This window comes from Amphiprion ocellaris, chromosome 20, assembly GCF_022539595.1.
Source record: "Amphiprion ocellaris isolate individual 3 ecotype Okinawa chromosome 20, ASM2253959v1, whole genome shotgun sequence".
Lineage (NCBI taxonomy): Eukaryota > Metazoa > Chordata > Actinopteri > Pomacentridae > Amphiprion > Amphiprion ocellaris.
The window spans coordinates 21,339,010-21,355,850 of NC_072785.1; the positions used below are offsets into that span (position 1 = coordinate 21,339,010).

The following is a 16,841-nucleotide window of genomic DNA, read 5'->3' on the forward strand; positions in this document are numbered from 1 at the left end:
GGTCCAGTAGTTACAGAGGCATTTCAATCAAAACTGCAAATGGCAGACTCCTGGTGACTGGAGAGAAAAAGTCATCGAATCTCATTATAATTCATCTTCTGGGCATTACAGTGTTGGAAAGTAACAGGTGCATTTTATCACATATTGTACTGAAGTACAATTTTTAGTGACTTGTACTGTACTTTAGTTGAGTGTTTCCATTTTCTACTACGTTATACTTCTACTCAATCATAATTCAGAGGCTAATATACTATAACTATATTACTATAACTTTTCTAATTACTTGGTGGATTTAGGTTAATAAAGATATTCAAGAAGTGCATTATGACACAATATTATAAATAAAAAAAACTTTATTGACCTCAGAAGGAAAATCTACACGTTACCCATCAGCTAAAGTACAGCAGTTAGGTCATCTTTACCAGTTTCAACATAAAAATGATAAACACATCTATGTATCAGTTATTAGAATCCAATCAGACACATTATTCTGAAATATACCATTCTTTCAACTTTAGTTATTTAAATACATTTTGATGCAAATGCTTTTGTACTTTAAAGACAAAAATAAAGGCATGACTTTAACTTGTAACAGAGTATTTCTTCACAACAGTTGTACTTAACATAAGTAGTTTTACTAAAGTAAAAGATCTAAGTATACTTTATCTACATCTGGGGCACTATGAATGTTTGCAATACAAAAGATACGACAGGATAACGTAAAATAAAACTTTTTTAATTCTAAAGGAAATTTCTAAAATTAATGTTGGAGTTACAGGTGTGTGTTTTTTGTTTTTTTTTTTGCTGCTGGCACGTAACAAAAATGTTGAGATATATTTGTTTCGACCAAAGTGGTGGCCCTATGAGCTGACTTCCATAGTCACTACTAAGAAAACAATTTCCTAACAAGTAACACACAACAGTATTCGCTTATCTGCATTATGGACTACTTTTACTCTTTAAATATGTTTCTATGAACAATAAGATATAACGTAATCATCTCTATGAGCAAAATTAATATATTGTTTTTAGTTACATAAAGCAATGCAGTAAAATGATTAGTGTTATTGTGAAAAGAAGCATGAGAAAATTCCATTATACTGAACTGAGATTTTACTTAATTTCATGTTTTTAGTTCGCATGAAATAATGTTTATTAATTTCGTAACATTGAATGTATACAATATAGAACTTCTGCTTCTCTATACGTTTGATGACTCCAGGAGACACCTCAGCTTTCTTGCGTTATGCGAGTCAGAGCTTAGCTGGATACCTGAAGGTGACTGGGTCTTTCTTATCGAGGGCCTTCAGCCTTCAGAGCTCGCTGTTTGAGGTGATGGGGTCGACAGACATTTACGTTTACCATGTACGAACTGCGCCCCCCCTCATTCTCATGCAGATTACTTTAATTCACGTGTCATTTTTGTCAAGTCTAAAGGAGTGAGAAGGGAAAAAAAGACAGTGTAAAAGATGTGAGATTTGTCATTACAGTGTTTATTATTCATTGACCTGTCTGCACAATTTGATGTTCAATTAGACAAAAATCCCTGTTGACATAAGACGATCCATACAGTAAAAAGAAACAAAGCAGAGACAGCATTTGCACTATAAACATGCTCTGATCTGGAAGTAGAAGAAATGTTCTGGACATTTCACAGTGTCACATAAACAAGACTGGTTGACTTAATGACCTCAGCAAATTTATGTTTGCAGTAAAGCCGAATAATCCAAACAACAACTAACTTGGCTGTTGCCGTAGGAGGGGAAAAAATCCATTTAACGCACAACTGAGCAAATGCATTTAATGATAGCACTCGTCAGATACATCCACAGATCTGCTTTGTCAGGAAGGATTGAGGTAAAATTGTACAGTGCTTTTGTCTTTGCTTGTAATGAAATCCCAGTGCTTTCTGATTACTCAAAGTTTTTAAAACGTCAACCAAGCTGCAACATTCATATTCAGCACACACGCTCATGAAAAAAGGCAATCAAGTTCAAAAGGTTCAAAAGCCAGCTGAGAAAGCTGTATAACACAGGCAATGAAGAAACTAATAACTCGTGATTTAATAAATATCATTTTAAATTAAATTCCAGATGTCCCGGGGAGCATCTCGGCCAATTTTAACACCATAAATTAATACAGACCCTCTATTAATAGTAGGCATAGAATGCATGGATTATTCAACCCACAGAGAAATAAGTCGTCTAAAAACATTACACTGACATTATGCTTACAGTTGATCAAGGCAATATATCAAAACCTTATATCTTATGGCTCATAGCAGCAGCAACAATCAGTCCTTGAAGTCGTGTCTTGTATTGATCAAGACACAAAAAAAGGAAGGCAAAATATTCTTTTCATTTCAGATGAGCAGAAACAAATACCCAGGCAGATGGTAGCCTTTTATCAACACGCATGCTTTCATTTAACAACGAAACAAACCTAAAAACAATACGAACACTACTTAAAGTGCGGGTGAGCGATAGAAGTCAAAAGCTCATGAGCACGTCTCGCTCCTGCATGCTGGTGTAGAAGGGCTTCCCAAACACAAACGAGTGAAGTCCTGCTCTCAGCTTCTCGGCGAAGGCCATTATGATGTTCAGGTCTCCCTCCACTGTCAGATGCAGGTCGTTCTTCAGGTTACGCAATGATCGAAATGGCTTTTTCCCTTTTTGCCTGTGAAGAGAGGCGTGGAGATATTGTACTATAGTGCAACTCTTAACAACCTATAAAGCTCAGGGTCAGAGGACTTGCATTAGCATCTAATCGGGTTGCAGCTGTGCACAAGAATGCCACGCCATGATGAATTATGTATGCTGCTGCAAGACAGCAACTGAGCATAAACAATCTTGTCAAGGCACCTGTAAAATAGCATGCCCTTAGACCTCAGGCTGTTGGCAGTGCCATAAACAAGTCTGCTTTTATGCTTTCACACGGGCACACAAATAATGGTTTTGCTTGTGTAGTTAGTGTTGTCTCTGGAGTGAGATATGTTGTGGCATATATTATACATGGGAACAAATGGAGTTCAACATAATTCATTTAGAACAGGAGAGAAAAAACAAAAATCAAAGTCGTGATTTGTAGAAACGACGCAGCAGGAAGGTCGGCCCTCTGTTGCGGAGCACAGAAGGAGATGAGTCAAGCCCAGATGGAGCGATGACCAGGTCGCCACAGGGAGGGTGGCATAAAAAAAGAGAGGCTCAAGACATGGTGGACTGCAGAGTCTCAGATGAATTAAATGGGCTTAAGAAGGTGCTTCTGGAACTAAGCCAGAAGGTAGTTACTGTAACCCCGATGGGACTAGAACGTGACTCAAGTTATAATTATATCTAACTGTATTCCTTGAAAGAAGCTGAACAAGTCCCCCACAGAGGAAGGTAATTCAACAGGTACAATTAAATGCAAAGCTCCAGGACTGGCTTCTAGCATGTACGACTTAAAAGAAAGGCGCATTTATGCAAAGTGTGGAGGAATAAGCCACTAGGTCACCTTGCAACCTGGCATAGTCTCATCTCTGTGCCACAGAGGGGGATGGAGAAATGAGAATTTCTTGTCAGTGATCAAACGGCAATCATAAAAAAATCATTTAGCGTTCTGATGATGATGGGGAGGAAAACGTCATTTTTGCTGCCGCCCCAGAGCCTCTCAGAAGTTGACTGGAAAGGCTGTGACGTGCTGTTCTGTATTGGTTTTTTTTGTTTGTTTTGTGTTTTTCCTCAAGACATTATTCTTGCGCTATGCAGATGGTTAAGCTGTCATTCTGCGATAAAGCAGAAGATTCATCACCCTGTGTAACTACACATCCAGGCCCTTCTTCCCCAGTTTCTTCCCATCACCATACACAATACAGGAGGGTGAAGTTGTTTTCTTTCTTAATTAGCAATCTTTTTTTAAGCATTGTTCTAACCAGAGCAGCCAATTTTAACATTTGACAAGCTGAAACAAGCAAATGTTCAGCAATTTTGCTTTGCACACTCATCTCTACTGTAAAAATGGAGAGGTAGTATACAGAAATAGGATGCAATATCACGTAAATGTCAAATGATTCAAAATTGGATGACTTCTCAATAATTGTATTATTTCCTCTTATGAACAATAAAAAACAAATACTTCAGAAAGACTATGTAGAAAATACAGGCCCAAAAGTAGAGTCTTTGGTCAGATGAAACCAACAGAAACTTGTTTGGCTCAGATGGGGTCCAGCACATTTGGCATGAACCTGGGCAAGATTAACACAGTGAATGCATAGTCCTGACAGTGACACACAGGTGGCAATGTGACAATGAGGCTGCATGAGTGCAAAAGACATTGGGGAGATGACATTAATAGATGGTACAATCAATATGTGTGGACATGCCAAATACTGGCTGATAAGATGACTCCCAGTCTGCAGAAGCTTGGCAGAAGAGGAATATGCCAGCATGATAACGATCCAAAGCACACTGCCAAAATCAGAGCTTTCAAAGAAAAAACTGGGAAACTACTACATCTTCACCAAATACACCCATGACCTCATTCCAATAGAACCACTGTTAATTTTGATTTTATCCAATAGCAAACACGCTACTGTTTAACCAAAAAGCAATGCAATCATTGAGATATAGTACAATGTTGAATTATTAAGTGATATCATTAAGTGACTCACTTCTGTTGTATACTGTTTATGTGTGCAGATAAGATAACATTTTTTCCACGTGCTGTTTGTTTGCACTTTCTTATCATGTGATAGTGTTTGGGAAAGCCTTAATATTTATCTGCAGTAGTGTGAATGGTGTTACGCTGCGAGTGTGTCTCCATTTTGAGTGCAAAACATGCAGTCTATTAATTCTAAGTCTTATTTTTCACAACTTCACACTTTCACACTCTATACACTAAGGCCCTGATCCACTGAATATTACCAATGGCGTAAATGTTCCCAAACCAAAGTCCTTTCTTCAATAAAATTATTAAATTGGAAATCCCTTTTACTAAAGCTTAACTCAAGGAAAGACCTTTTGTGCTCTCTATCACATATACATTATGTGAGTGTCCTTTTGAAGGACAAAAATGGAATTCATTTCAATGCCTCACTTTTTTTAACAAGGCGAAAAAATTCTAATTCACCTCTGCTCATGAATGATGCTTAAAAATCAGCTCATAAGTTTTGCAAATGACAACACGGTATGACACTGGCTATGCTACGGATAGCAGCTGTTCTGGGAGGTTTTCTGGTGTGTCACTACTCTAGCATTTCATGTTTTAGAAGCTGTAAATATAACAAAAATTCTTAGGTAGGAAAAAGTCATCTTGCAAAGTAATTTTTATTTACCAGCACTTATTATCCCCTGTAAGGCAGAAGATGTATACCAGTTGTTATACAATATGCAGATGAGTTTGTGCAGCAATCAGTAAAGCCAACTGCAGCAAGGTTTGCTCTCTCAGCTTATGAGCAGCATGGCTGAACATTATGCATATTAGAAAGTGTCTGCCGTCCTCTAAGACAAACCTTTAGAAAACAAGCACTCAGACCTATAGATTTCTTCAACAATGCACCACAGTTACACTTGTCTACTTTTTCGGACCAGCGTGAAGAATGACTCTTATGACCATGGGAGTTTTTTTTTCCCCACTGCTCGGCACAGTGCTTGTGTTCTGTGCACTATTTCTCCTGCAAAAAACTAGCAGCACAATCCCCCGACCTTTTGTTCCACTCTGTGTGCTTCTTGACATACTGCTCTTCATCTTGATTTAAGTGTCTGCTTACATCTCCAGTCAGCTGAATCCGAGCTATCTATATTCTTCTGCAACTCAATCTAACATCACTAGTAAAGGGATGCTTGCCCTCCTGTGTTGTTTTGGTTTGGAAATCTGCTCACCCTGCAACTCCTCTCCTCTCACTGTCCGTCTATATGGTGTTGTTTCCGCTTTGGTTCAGTGGGGTTGAAACCCAGAACAACCAGATGTTTCTCAAATCTCAATCATCTACAGTTTGGTCATTTGTCCCTCAGAGCTTGCTGTACTCTCAGCCTTGCACAGTAAAACCCTGGGGGTGACATTAACAGATGCAGAAAATATTGGCAGTGACTATTTTGAATACAACGCTTCAGGGGGTCTACGGGTGATGCTGCGATCAAAGAAAGGTCAGCAGCCACAGTGCAAAGTGAGAGCAAAAACAATGAAAGAAAACAAGAGCATCAGCAGCTCCGCTATTTAGATTTTGTTGACTCTTTGTGTGACTGTCGTGTTCTGCTGCCACAAATTAATCCCTTTTGTTATTTGGATTACAGTCGTATTAGTGAAAGCTCTTACGTTTCGTCCTCGATGTACTTGAGCAGCGTGAGGGCCTTCCTGTGGAGCAGCAGCAGGAACTGGGCCAGATAGGTGCTCCGCAGGGACAAGCCCGGCTTCAGCATGAACACCTGGGTACGACACAGGATGTCAATTAGTAGTCCGGGCTGCGGCTGTGCTGGAGAAATGGTGAAATAACATTCCCCCTCCTCTGTGCTAACCTTGAGAAAGAAGCACGCTGCTGTTGCTGTGAGGAAAACTTGTAGGTGCAACTCTGGTACGATTTTCATGGGAACAAGTGATAGGTCGTGACCATTGGGAATAAATTCTACTGTTTTGTATGTATGAGCTCTCGAGATTACATCTCATATACACACCTGGACAAAATTGTTGGTACCCCTAATGAAAGAAAAACCAACAATGGTCACAGAAATAATTTGAATCTGACAAAAGTAATAATAAATAATAATTCTATAAAAATTAACAAATGAAAATCAGACATTGCTTTTGAACCGTGGTTTAACAGAATTATTTTAAAAAATAAAGTCAGATAAAGTTAGAACTTGGAATCAACATGTACGATATTTTCCAAATGTCCACAGGTGCTGCAAATACTGAAAAAATGGAGGCTTTAGATATTATAGATATTTTCTATTGACATTTTTAATCTCAACAAACCAAACACTTTTCATACTACTCTGCACATTATAGATATCCGATTATCATGCTGAATGTGTCTTCCAACAAACTGCTGACAACTTACTCCGCTGTATACCATTTTTAAGGCATGCTGTATTCATTTTATTGATCAAGTATGTTTCATTTTGCTTAGTCGCTCTGATGTGTTTCCATAATTGTCTCAGCTCAGCTGAAAATTCACAGAATTTTTGTCACATGAGCGTTGGTCACAGCTGCGTCAATCATTGCTCCTCAGATGCACGAAGAAACACAGAATTTTTTTTGTCTTTCACATGATCTGCTTGCTGCAAACACAGAATCTGTGGCAAATTTTTGAGTGCGATCACCATTAAATATCATCAAATATAAGAATGGTAGGCTTAAATTTCCTTGACTTTGACAGAACTACATGTCAAACATGACTGTTCAAGGTGCTAGGAATTTTAAAAATCCGACAATTCTTTTAATTTTACAGTTTCTGGCTCTGATAAATGATGTAATTTTGGCAATTTTTCAAAGATAACGTGGATTTCAAACCTATAGGAATGTTTTGGGATTCAGAGGATTTAACTGTAAGTGCTCTATTCATGTAATTTGAGGCTTTTACAGATAAAAACAATACTGAAATTTTTAAACATTTCTATAGTGACTCATATCTAATTAAAAGGGAAAAGCCATTACATCTATCCTGTTTGTTTCTATTTATGGAATTTCTTATCTTACTAATCTTAAATACACAATTATTTAAGGTAAGAACTTATTACAAACCTCCCACCTAACAGTTGGAGAGCAAATATGAGCAATTTTCATTTCCCTACCTGACAACTGACCGTGAGCCAGAAACAGATGACGCATGCCTCCAGAGATACTTGATTTATTTCAGCAGTAATCGGAATAATATTGCAGGCTGATGATTCATTCAGCTAAAGGTACAGTTATGACGTTCGGAGTGTCGCTTTATCTTGTTTTCTTTGTTTGTTCCTATTTTTCCATTCATCTATTTATTTGTATTTTGCCTCTAAATGAGGATAACAAGAATGAATGTATTTTATTTCTCATATTGCTGTTGCTATTTTTGTCAATATGTTACAGGGTTTTCTTCTTTTGACTCTGTTAGGATTTAATGGAAATAATAAAATATAGTATTCTTACCTCATCTATAAATGACTTGACCAAAGTGTCTTTATGCATTACGTCTTGGAATATATTCCTAGAAAAAAAAGGGATAGCGGGGATGATATTAGCATGTCTGATTTAAAAGTGTAGTGTCACACAGATATACAACAAACAGCATGCGCATGGCTTACAGGTCAGGTGTGAAGGTTTCATCTGTGTGAATGATTGTGTCTGGAGGTATGTCATCTTCGCTGTCAGTCTTCCACAGCGCGCTCAGCTCTGATCGCATGTAGCGCCGCTGGTTGTACGTGTGCTCGTGGCACGGAGGCATCTGCTTGACTGTGTTGATGTCGACGTCGATGTGCGTGGTCGGGTATGGTGAGTAAAGCACCTGGCGGAAGGGGAGGACAAAGCTGCCTGTGGAGTCCTGAGAATTAAAGAAAAAAAAAAGAGTAGGAGGGGAGGGAATCCATACTGACAATCTGCCAACCTTAAGATAATCTGTCAACTTGCTGTGATTCTTTTTATGCAATGCGTAAAAGCATGTTCACATTATTCTGCTTCATGGATTATGTGTTCCTTCCACCATATCCTGGTTTGATTTAACAGTGCACAGCTTCTTTTTTTGTAAGAACACAATAATAATAGGATGGTCATTGCTGATGCACATATATAATTAAAGTCCACCACACTGACAAAGAGCACTGAAGAAGCTCTACTAAACCATCCTATATCCAGGACACGTGTAAAAGGAAGCTTCAATAAATAACTTCCAGTTTCCTCTTTTCTTGTTTCTCACTGGGCCTATTCCGTTAGTTCCTCGCTGTATGTTATGCTGACATCTATAAGCAGCTCCACAACACAGCCGATGTGAAAAACAGCGACTCTTTATTACTAAACTAACAAGCACCACTAAGCTTTCTGCTGATACTTTTGTTTTCACTGTTTTGTTGGCATAAAGAGCCACCTGCCTCACAAAACAGCAATAAATAACATATTAGCTTCTCAAAAAAAAACAACTTTGCAGACGATTATAAAAATGTCAGTTCTACAGTTGACCCTATTGTACTTCCTAAGCATACACTAAGAAGTACATGCAACACAATTTGTACATTGTACAGTACTGACTTACAAACTCAGAGTTCAATAACTAGAGAAACAGTGAAGTTGAAGGCTGCAGATTTAACACAGACTATATAACAGGTGTCCAACTTGGAAAAGCTTAATTTTATGCTTTTGTTTAGTTGATTATTAATAACTGTCATAGAATATACATAAATTAAAAAAACATTTAGATGCTTCTCTCTTTACTTTAGGCACCTAGAATGCATGGAAAATCTACAAATAATATCTGCTCCTATCACCTCTCTGAGCCACCTCTATCAAGCAGAACACGTCCAAAGGTTTCATACCACATTGAAAATCTACATTTTTGTGTAATAATCAGAACATTTGAGGATTGAGAAACGTAACACAGCACAAGAAAAGTTTACGAGTAAAATGAAAAAAGAAATGAAGAAATATGTCAGAGTTTGCACCAGTTCTAGTTATGCAATCAGAGTGAAGTAAATTAGTGGCACTGACCCCGTTAACTCCTTTGTATAAAAGGTTACATTTTCTAGAGTTGTATCCTTCCAGCTTTCAGGTGATAATGTGCAACAGTTGCTAAAATACTACTCTCATATCTTCGCAAAGTATTTTCACAGAGCTTATCATCCAAAAATAATATCATCTGTCTGTCCTTAGCATATGGACAGAGATGGGAAAGAAAACTGCCATGTCTTCTGCTGCAGCCGCTTGGAATAGTTTGTGGAGGGAAATGAAAAACTCAGCAGTATCTCACACTGAAGACAAAACTGCTGTCCCAGTTTATTGTAAATAATTTAGTACTTTTGTTTTTAGCTCATTTTGGGTGTCTAGTTTTTAACAGATGTTTTGTGCACCACATTTCAATCAGCGGGTTTATCGTAGTGCTGTTTTGTGTGCCTGATGTCATCGCTTAAATGCAGCTGTAGCAGTCATATCTGCCTTGAAAACAAGGCTGCTAACCTCAGTGGCACTTAAATTAAATAAAGGCTAAATGAAAGAAAAAAAAAGTACATTAAGCTTGGTTATTCAAGGCTATGAGACCAGAAACAAATGAGTATATAGGGTTTAACATAATCTATCTCCCCAGCCTTAACTAGCTGCAGTTTATTTTGCAAATTTCTATAGGCTAAGATCTTCATGAGAAGCCAACATGTCGCACAGTCTGATTCTAGTCTTCACCTTATGTTGACCCACTACTGCATTTTGGCTTTGTAGAGTGGGAAAAAGAAGATGTGAAATTACGCAGTGTAATGAGAAATATACCTTAATGCAACAGTTTCTTAGTCTGAAAATGAAATCAGGTCAGAACAACAGAAAGGGTAACATCAAACAGGCAGATAAAACACAACAATATCCAGCTCCTAATTCCAACCACAATGTACAGTATAATGAGAGGGAGCTGGTGGCTACCTTGAGCAGACCCTGAACAAACAGGCCGGTGTCATATTTGAAGGATGAGTCTGCCCTGCAGAGGCGAGAGCACTTCCTCTCGGCCGGAGTGAGGAAGAGGCAGAGAGTCCGCACAATCTGCAACCAGACAGGCAGATTTGTCAATCAACACAGTGAATGTTTAAATGGAGAAGACCCTGCAGAAAACTGGGTTTGATTATTTACAGTCCAAAACATGCTCACAACTGTTTGTCATCGGCGGGGATGGGCAAATTTATGGAATCACACACAACTGGCCCTTTTGTTTTAAACTTGATTTTGCTGGTTCAGGTCTACGCACACCGTCAGCTCAAAATTTGCTTTAGAAGTTACCTTTGAAATTTACTAAAGAAGCCACGTTTGTTAAAGCCCTTAATCTGGCATTAAGCTAGAGGCTAGTTGTTAACACACAAAAAAACAACAACTTTTGATTTAATTGGTGCCTAATTCAAGCCCCAAGCCAATAAAACTACTAATTAAAGCAGTGTTTGCTTTTGATATTCACTGAGAAAAACTGTAGTTTCTTCATACTGTGGACATGATGGCCCTTCTCAGCCATCATGTCCAATGTCTCTCTTCTTTTAAATCAGACTTCTGCATCTTTTAAGTCGCTTATATGCTTTCTCTAATAATTTCTGGAGTTGAAGCAGCAACTGTGCTGCCAGGATCAGACTGGCGTTCAAATTACTGAAGCGAGACTGTAAAAGTGCAAGCGGGGCTCATTAAACACAAACAGCACACCACACTGCAAAACATTTGAAATTATGTAGATGCACTACAAGTGCGTCTGTGTGCAGCCGCTAATACAGTAAATTTACCTTATTTATTTTCTCTGGGTTACTTCCAACCACGATTGAACAGCCGCACGTTTGCAGATGAGAGCTGATGGCCCTGAACCACACAGACAAAGACATGCAAATTAGAGCCAATTAGCTTCATTGGCGTTGCTCTAATTATTAATGACAGCTTTTAAGAATAACAATTGAGTTAGAAGAAGTGTGTCCAAAAAAACATTTCAGAGGCTCTACAGAGAAGAGCAATTAGGATGGCAACTGACTCTGAGCCAGTGGGGAGTTACATTAGCTTAGCGATCACTCAAAGTTCCTTTTGACTCATGCAGTATGACTCAGATTTTTGCGCTCTCATCATATTCTGGAGAATCTGCCCATTTGATTGCTCACAAGACGAATCACTTCTAAAACAAATCTTTACATTATCTCGGTCTCTGTCACTTCTCAAGGCTTCAGCTATTAATATCTGATTCAAGTTCCACTTTCCAGACACTTTGTCATCTCCACAGGATGCTGAGCAAATCCAGTTTAACTCTGAGCAATTTGGAGCTTCATAGACAAAGTGGACTTTTCAGACTCACAACACTAAACAGCGATTTAGCTTTGGTTCTTTCTCTAGAGATAACTTTAGCTAAGTGGAGAGCTATTACTCATCATTGGAAGGTTGATGGGTGTTAAATGGGCATTGTTCATCATCTGTCTCCACTTGCCTGTATCGGATTGCTTACTTGTGGAGGAAATCCTCGTGGCAGCTGTCCCCGATGTCATCATCATTTAGCACGGTGTCTTTTATCTGCTCAGCAGGAGTGAAACAAATGAGTCATTTTTAAAATTGGTCTACAGCAACGACAAAGGTGCTGATGGGTGCATTTGCAAGGTACTGAGAAGAAAACAAAATGGGGGGAAAAAACAGTGGAAGATTCTGCAGAGTTTCTTTGTTCTTTTGCATTTCTTGTATTTGCATATAAGAAGGGAACAAATGTGTTGAATCACACTGGGTGGTAATCTAGGCAGGGGGAGAACCTTGTTTAAGCAAACTTCTTGAAAACAGAAGTTATTTAAACAAGCAAAGCGGTGAAAAGACAGAACTTTTCAAAAAGGTTTTGTCTATACATTTCATATGTGGCTGTAATTCTAAATTCTGCTAAGTTCCTTTCAGTCACTGCCAACATGATGTCTAGATGATACACTATTAACTCTGCCTTCACTTTGACATTTAAGTGGGCTACCTTTTTGAAGGCCTTTGGATTAAAAATGGAAATGACAACAATTCCAACCAGAGTATTTTATGCAAAATGAATGACAATTCGTTCTGCCTGCTGTCAGTGAATATAGCTGATGTTTCGCCTTTTCATGCTGAAGTGGTTTCCAAGCTGTTCTTGTCATAAAAAACAAAAACATGAGTATTTTGTGCACAACAATATGTGTGTTGCTTACATCTATATCTTCAGGCACACAGTGTGTCTTCATTGAGGCCAACAGCTCCATGATAGGGACAATCTCCAAGCTCAGCACTGAGATGATATTGTAGCCCTGAAGTTACAGAAAAGAGAAAACAATAAAGTTAAGTAAATTCTGAAGACAAAAGATGGAGGTGAGGAAACCAATGATGATCATTTGCTGCTATGATTTTTTCAGGATATCATACCTCATGTCAGTCTGTATCTGTATTGCACTTTTAACCGGTTAACCATAAATATTGGGGTCATAAAAGGCAGCAAAACGATTCTCAATTAAAGTACTACTGTTACTGCTGAGAGTAGACAAAATGAAAGGATGGTTCATAGAGTGGCGTGAATAAATATTCAACCCTGTCCCAATTTTTTCAACTTTTTGTGTGCATCTCGTCAGATCTTCAAACATAAAACAAGAGCATGATCATTGCATTTATGAAGCAAAAAATATATGCAATATTTAATACTAAACTTAATAGTTTGACATACAACCTGTGGCAGCAACAGTTGCAACCAGCTATTTCCAATAAATGGAGATCAGACTCTGACGTCACTGTGGTGTAATTCTGGCCCACAAGTTTTAATGTCAGTGTTGCCCTCTATAATCCAATATGCAATGAAAAAGGAGCTCAGCTTTTGAATAAATTAGCCATTTGAGTTATTGGTACAACTGTTTTCAAGTAACTGAGCTTCTGTAACAATATCAAAGCAATCCCTTCTTTGATAGATTAAGGACAAGGAACATGTTTTCCTACCTTTTCATTTAACGACAAAACTCCTATTTGGTCAATGTCAAAATAAGCAGCTGTATAAGCGCTTTGATCGAATCAAACACAATTTAAAATCTAGAGGGATTAATGATTTGAATCAGCAACTATCTAAAAATCTATGCATACAGGGTTACAAATCAGACAAGATGTTCAATACAAACCCGTTTTCAATGCTTGGTTGGTGCCATAAAACTACTGAGGATTGATACCCAGCTTTAAGGACAGTAAACACTATTTGGCAGCTATATGAGTCTTGGCAAGCAGGACTCTGACATATACTAAGTATACGTTAGTAAATAAATCTTCTCAGGCAACACCAGAGCACTAAAAACAGCAAGTGCATCAGGCCAAATAAAAGCTCTACTAAAATATTAAACATAACAAAGCAAAACCAATAAACAGGGATGTGATAAACATATGCAGAACATATAAGAATAATAAACAGCCGTATGCTTTTTCCACTTTTACAGCAGTGTCTGCAATAGTGATGTGTTTTCTAGGTGTTTGTCATTGTGTTGTGTGTCACCTTATTCTGCCTGGCCATATTACTACCTGCTCACTAGTTTTTTCTGAAAGAGCACTTAGACTAGCTAAGTTACTCTTCAGTGTTGGAAGACAGCAACTTTACTATTCTGCCAATGTTGCCGCACTCCCACATAGATAAAATAAATGTGAAAGAACACTCATTTAAAATCAGGAACTAAATCTAAATCAGCTTGGATAGTATGTCTTATGAGTACAAATGGTAATAATTTGCCTAATCTTCAATACTAAATCCAGCAGTGAGATGTATAAGAAACAGCTGGAACGGCAGGGTACCTTCTGCATCCAAATGCGTCCCTTGCGGATAACGTGCTTCAGCCTCTCCACGCAGATGGTATGCAGCGGCAGGTAAAAGGCCAGCTCTGTCTGAGGGAGAATAATGGACAAGGCACATGTGTTCTTGTCCCCCTTCAGCTCACCATCGAAGATGAGGGAAACAATAATGACGCCCTTTTCTGCCAGGACAAAGAACTTCACATCCACGGCGCCACACTCTGCACTGCGCAGGATCTCCCCATTCAGTGTATGATTAGCCAGAAATGTGACCTCTCCATCGCTGAGGAACATCAGCTGGTCACCCTTTGGTGCCCAGATGTGGCGCACTCGTGGACCCAGGATGTTGTCCCAGTAGGCGAAGGTGGCAGCCAGCAGCGGGCATTGTCCCTCTACTGCTACCTCAGACTTTGCCACAGCAGGCGACTGGGGTGGACAGCCAGAAGACATTGGAACTGGAGAAGTCTTGTTAAGAGTGAATTGTAATAAATCTACATCAAAAACAGAAAAAAAACTGTTGTGTTCATAACGTTAGTCCTCAAGTAAACCACTGAAAGAACAATACATGCCAGTTCTTCATCAACAACAGAATCTAAATTCTAATAGTCCCTAAAAATATCTGATATGGCACTTTTAATTGCATAAAGATTTGAAATAACCACATCACTGGGCTAAGGGATTTGGGCAAAAATATCTAACTGCCATTCTTCATGTGGATATTGCAGTTGCCAAGCTCTGCTTCAGTTTAATAATCCTGTGTAATAGATTTAAAATCTGTGATGGAGATCTGATCCATAAAAAATCATCAGAAGTGTGATTATTACAAAGATTTGTTTAACACTTGACACAACAGCTTTAAACCCGGATCAGATGTTCTGCAAAACGTACATGGAGTGATTAATAAATATTAGGACTGCGCCTACATTAGTCGAGCCACATCGTCATGCCTAAACCAAGTAGTATACATCGATCAATGGGCAAACTTAAACAACTTCTAAGAGTTTGAATCTGCCCCAGTTAAATACAACTGAATTACAACATTAGTCTCATTATCTAATAATGAACAAATTGCTGCCTTTGAGGTTTGCAAATTACATTGATTCCAGTTGCAATTTCTATTTGAAATAAATTAAGTGTTCAGTCCTATCACAGAGTACCAGAAATAAACTAAATAATTTCATTTCCACTACAAAAACCTCTAAGAGGAAATGAAAGTGATTTCTTTCGGATGATGAGCAAGTCAGCTGACACTGATTTAAACCGTCCAAAGGCAACTTCTCTTTCTCTGGCAAATGTGGAGTCTGACAAACAGCAAAAACTGACGTTTTCTGTAAGGACGAAGGTTTCCCCAAACTCGATTGAAAAGAAGGACTAGTTTAGTCTTCAATTGCTTTTTAGCACAACACTAATCTGTGACAAGATAACTCTAAACATTTGTTAGTCTTGACAGTCTTCTGTAGAATTCGGCAGTAATATTTAACGTACTTATACCTTATTTCAGGGAAAAACACCCTCATTGATTCGTGCTGTCTCATGCCCGCTCACCAACCTGCAGCTACGACCAACCTTACATTATTGCAACTGTTAATAGGCGAATTAGACACATATCGTTATGTGAAACGCTGAAAAACTGTTTCACTTTCGAGTTGACTTATCATAATAATGCCGAATTTAGTAGCAACTCCTGTTTATGCAAGGTTAGAGGCTGCTGTGTTGCCAGGTGAACGTATATATCCGTAGCAAGCAATGTGGCTTTTTATTGACGGCTTTTACAACCAAATTCAACACTATTAAGAACCGCTCGTAAACCGGGTTAAACCTCAGATTTACGGTTTATGAACGTCACTTTGGGCAGGTAGCTAACATATGTCAACACATGTAGCTTAATGGTATACGAGTAAAGAAACGAAGTGCCATTAGTGTATAATCAGTTATGAGCTAACTCAGGCTAGCCCGCTAACTAGCTAAACACACTGACAAAGCAATTGAATGACACTGTTACGACTTACTTGTCCGCTCTTTTTGGAGCCACACCGCTGCGTTTCTACAGGAGAGAGGTTTAAATATTAAGGAAAAGTGGTCATAGCAGGTTTGTCTGTTGCCGCCATAACCTACAGGTTAATGGTCATTAGCCAGCTGCAGTTTTGTTGCACTTCTGTTGTGTTCTTCATCACACTTCCTTGTACGTCAGATTACGTCAATGGCCGGCAGTGGAGAATACTGACCTCTAGCGCTCCACGGAGGCACGACAGTGAACACAGAGTCAGTGATGTCATTTCTATTCCAAGAGGCCACCTGCAGAAAATTTGTTATTTAAATTCATTTGCATGGAGCCTGATCATGCAAATGATGCACATCTGCAGGTAACACACATATATGCCCTCTAATTTCATCTTCTGGAGATAATAAATTAATGGCACACCCTTTCA

At 38.6% G+C, this 16,841-nt stretch overlaps 1 protein-coding gene across 2 annotated transcripts; it reads right to left on the reverse strand.

The window, feature by feature from the left end:
- Positions 1–1,472: 1,472 nt before the first annotated feature.
- Positions 1,473–16,591, reverse strand: c9orf72 (C9orf72-SMCR8 complex subunit). 2 transcript variants are annotated; one of them, XM_055006223.1, is made up of 10 exons: positions 16,422–16,591; positions 14,416–14,838; positions 12,810–12,905; positions 12,101–12,165; positions 11,400–11,472; positions 10,564–10,680; positions 8,256–8,491; positions 8,101–8,158; positions 6,292–6,401; positions 1,473–2,676 (listed from the first exon to the last, which is right to left on the reverse strand). In XM_055006223.1, exons 2-10 carry the CDS (start codon positions 14,704–14,706, stop codon positions 2,490–2,492), a joined length of 1,233 nt encoding a protein of 410 aa, XP_054862198.1. In that variant the 5' UTR covers positions 14,707–14,838; positions 16,422–16,591; the 3' UTR covers positions 1,473–2,489. The 2 variants fall into 2 exon arrangements, with proteins under 2 accessions (XP_054862198.1, XP_023116955.1); XM_023261187.3 differs by having other exon boundaries at positions 14,416–14,903.
- Between the last annotated feature and the right edge of the window lie 250 nt (positions 16,592–16,841).

Coding starts and splice junctions, on each gene's coding strand:
- c9orf72 (XM_023261187.3), bottom strand. CDS start 14,862: ATGTCTTCTGGCTGTCCACCCCAGTCGCCTGCTGTGGCAAAGTCTGAG. Junction 11,473..12,100: donor CACGAGGATTTCCTCCACAA/GTAAGCAATCCG, acceptor TGTGTGGTTCAG/GGCCATCAGCTCTCATCTGC. Junction 10,681..11,399: donor ACCCAGAGAAAATAAATAAG/GTAAATTTACTG, acceptor GTCTGGTTGCAG/ATTGTGCGGACTCTCTGCCT.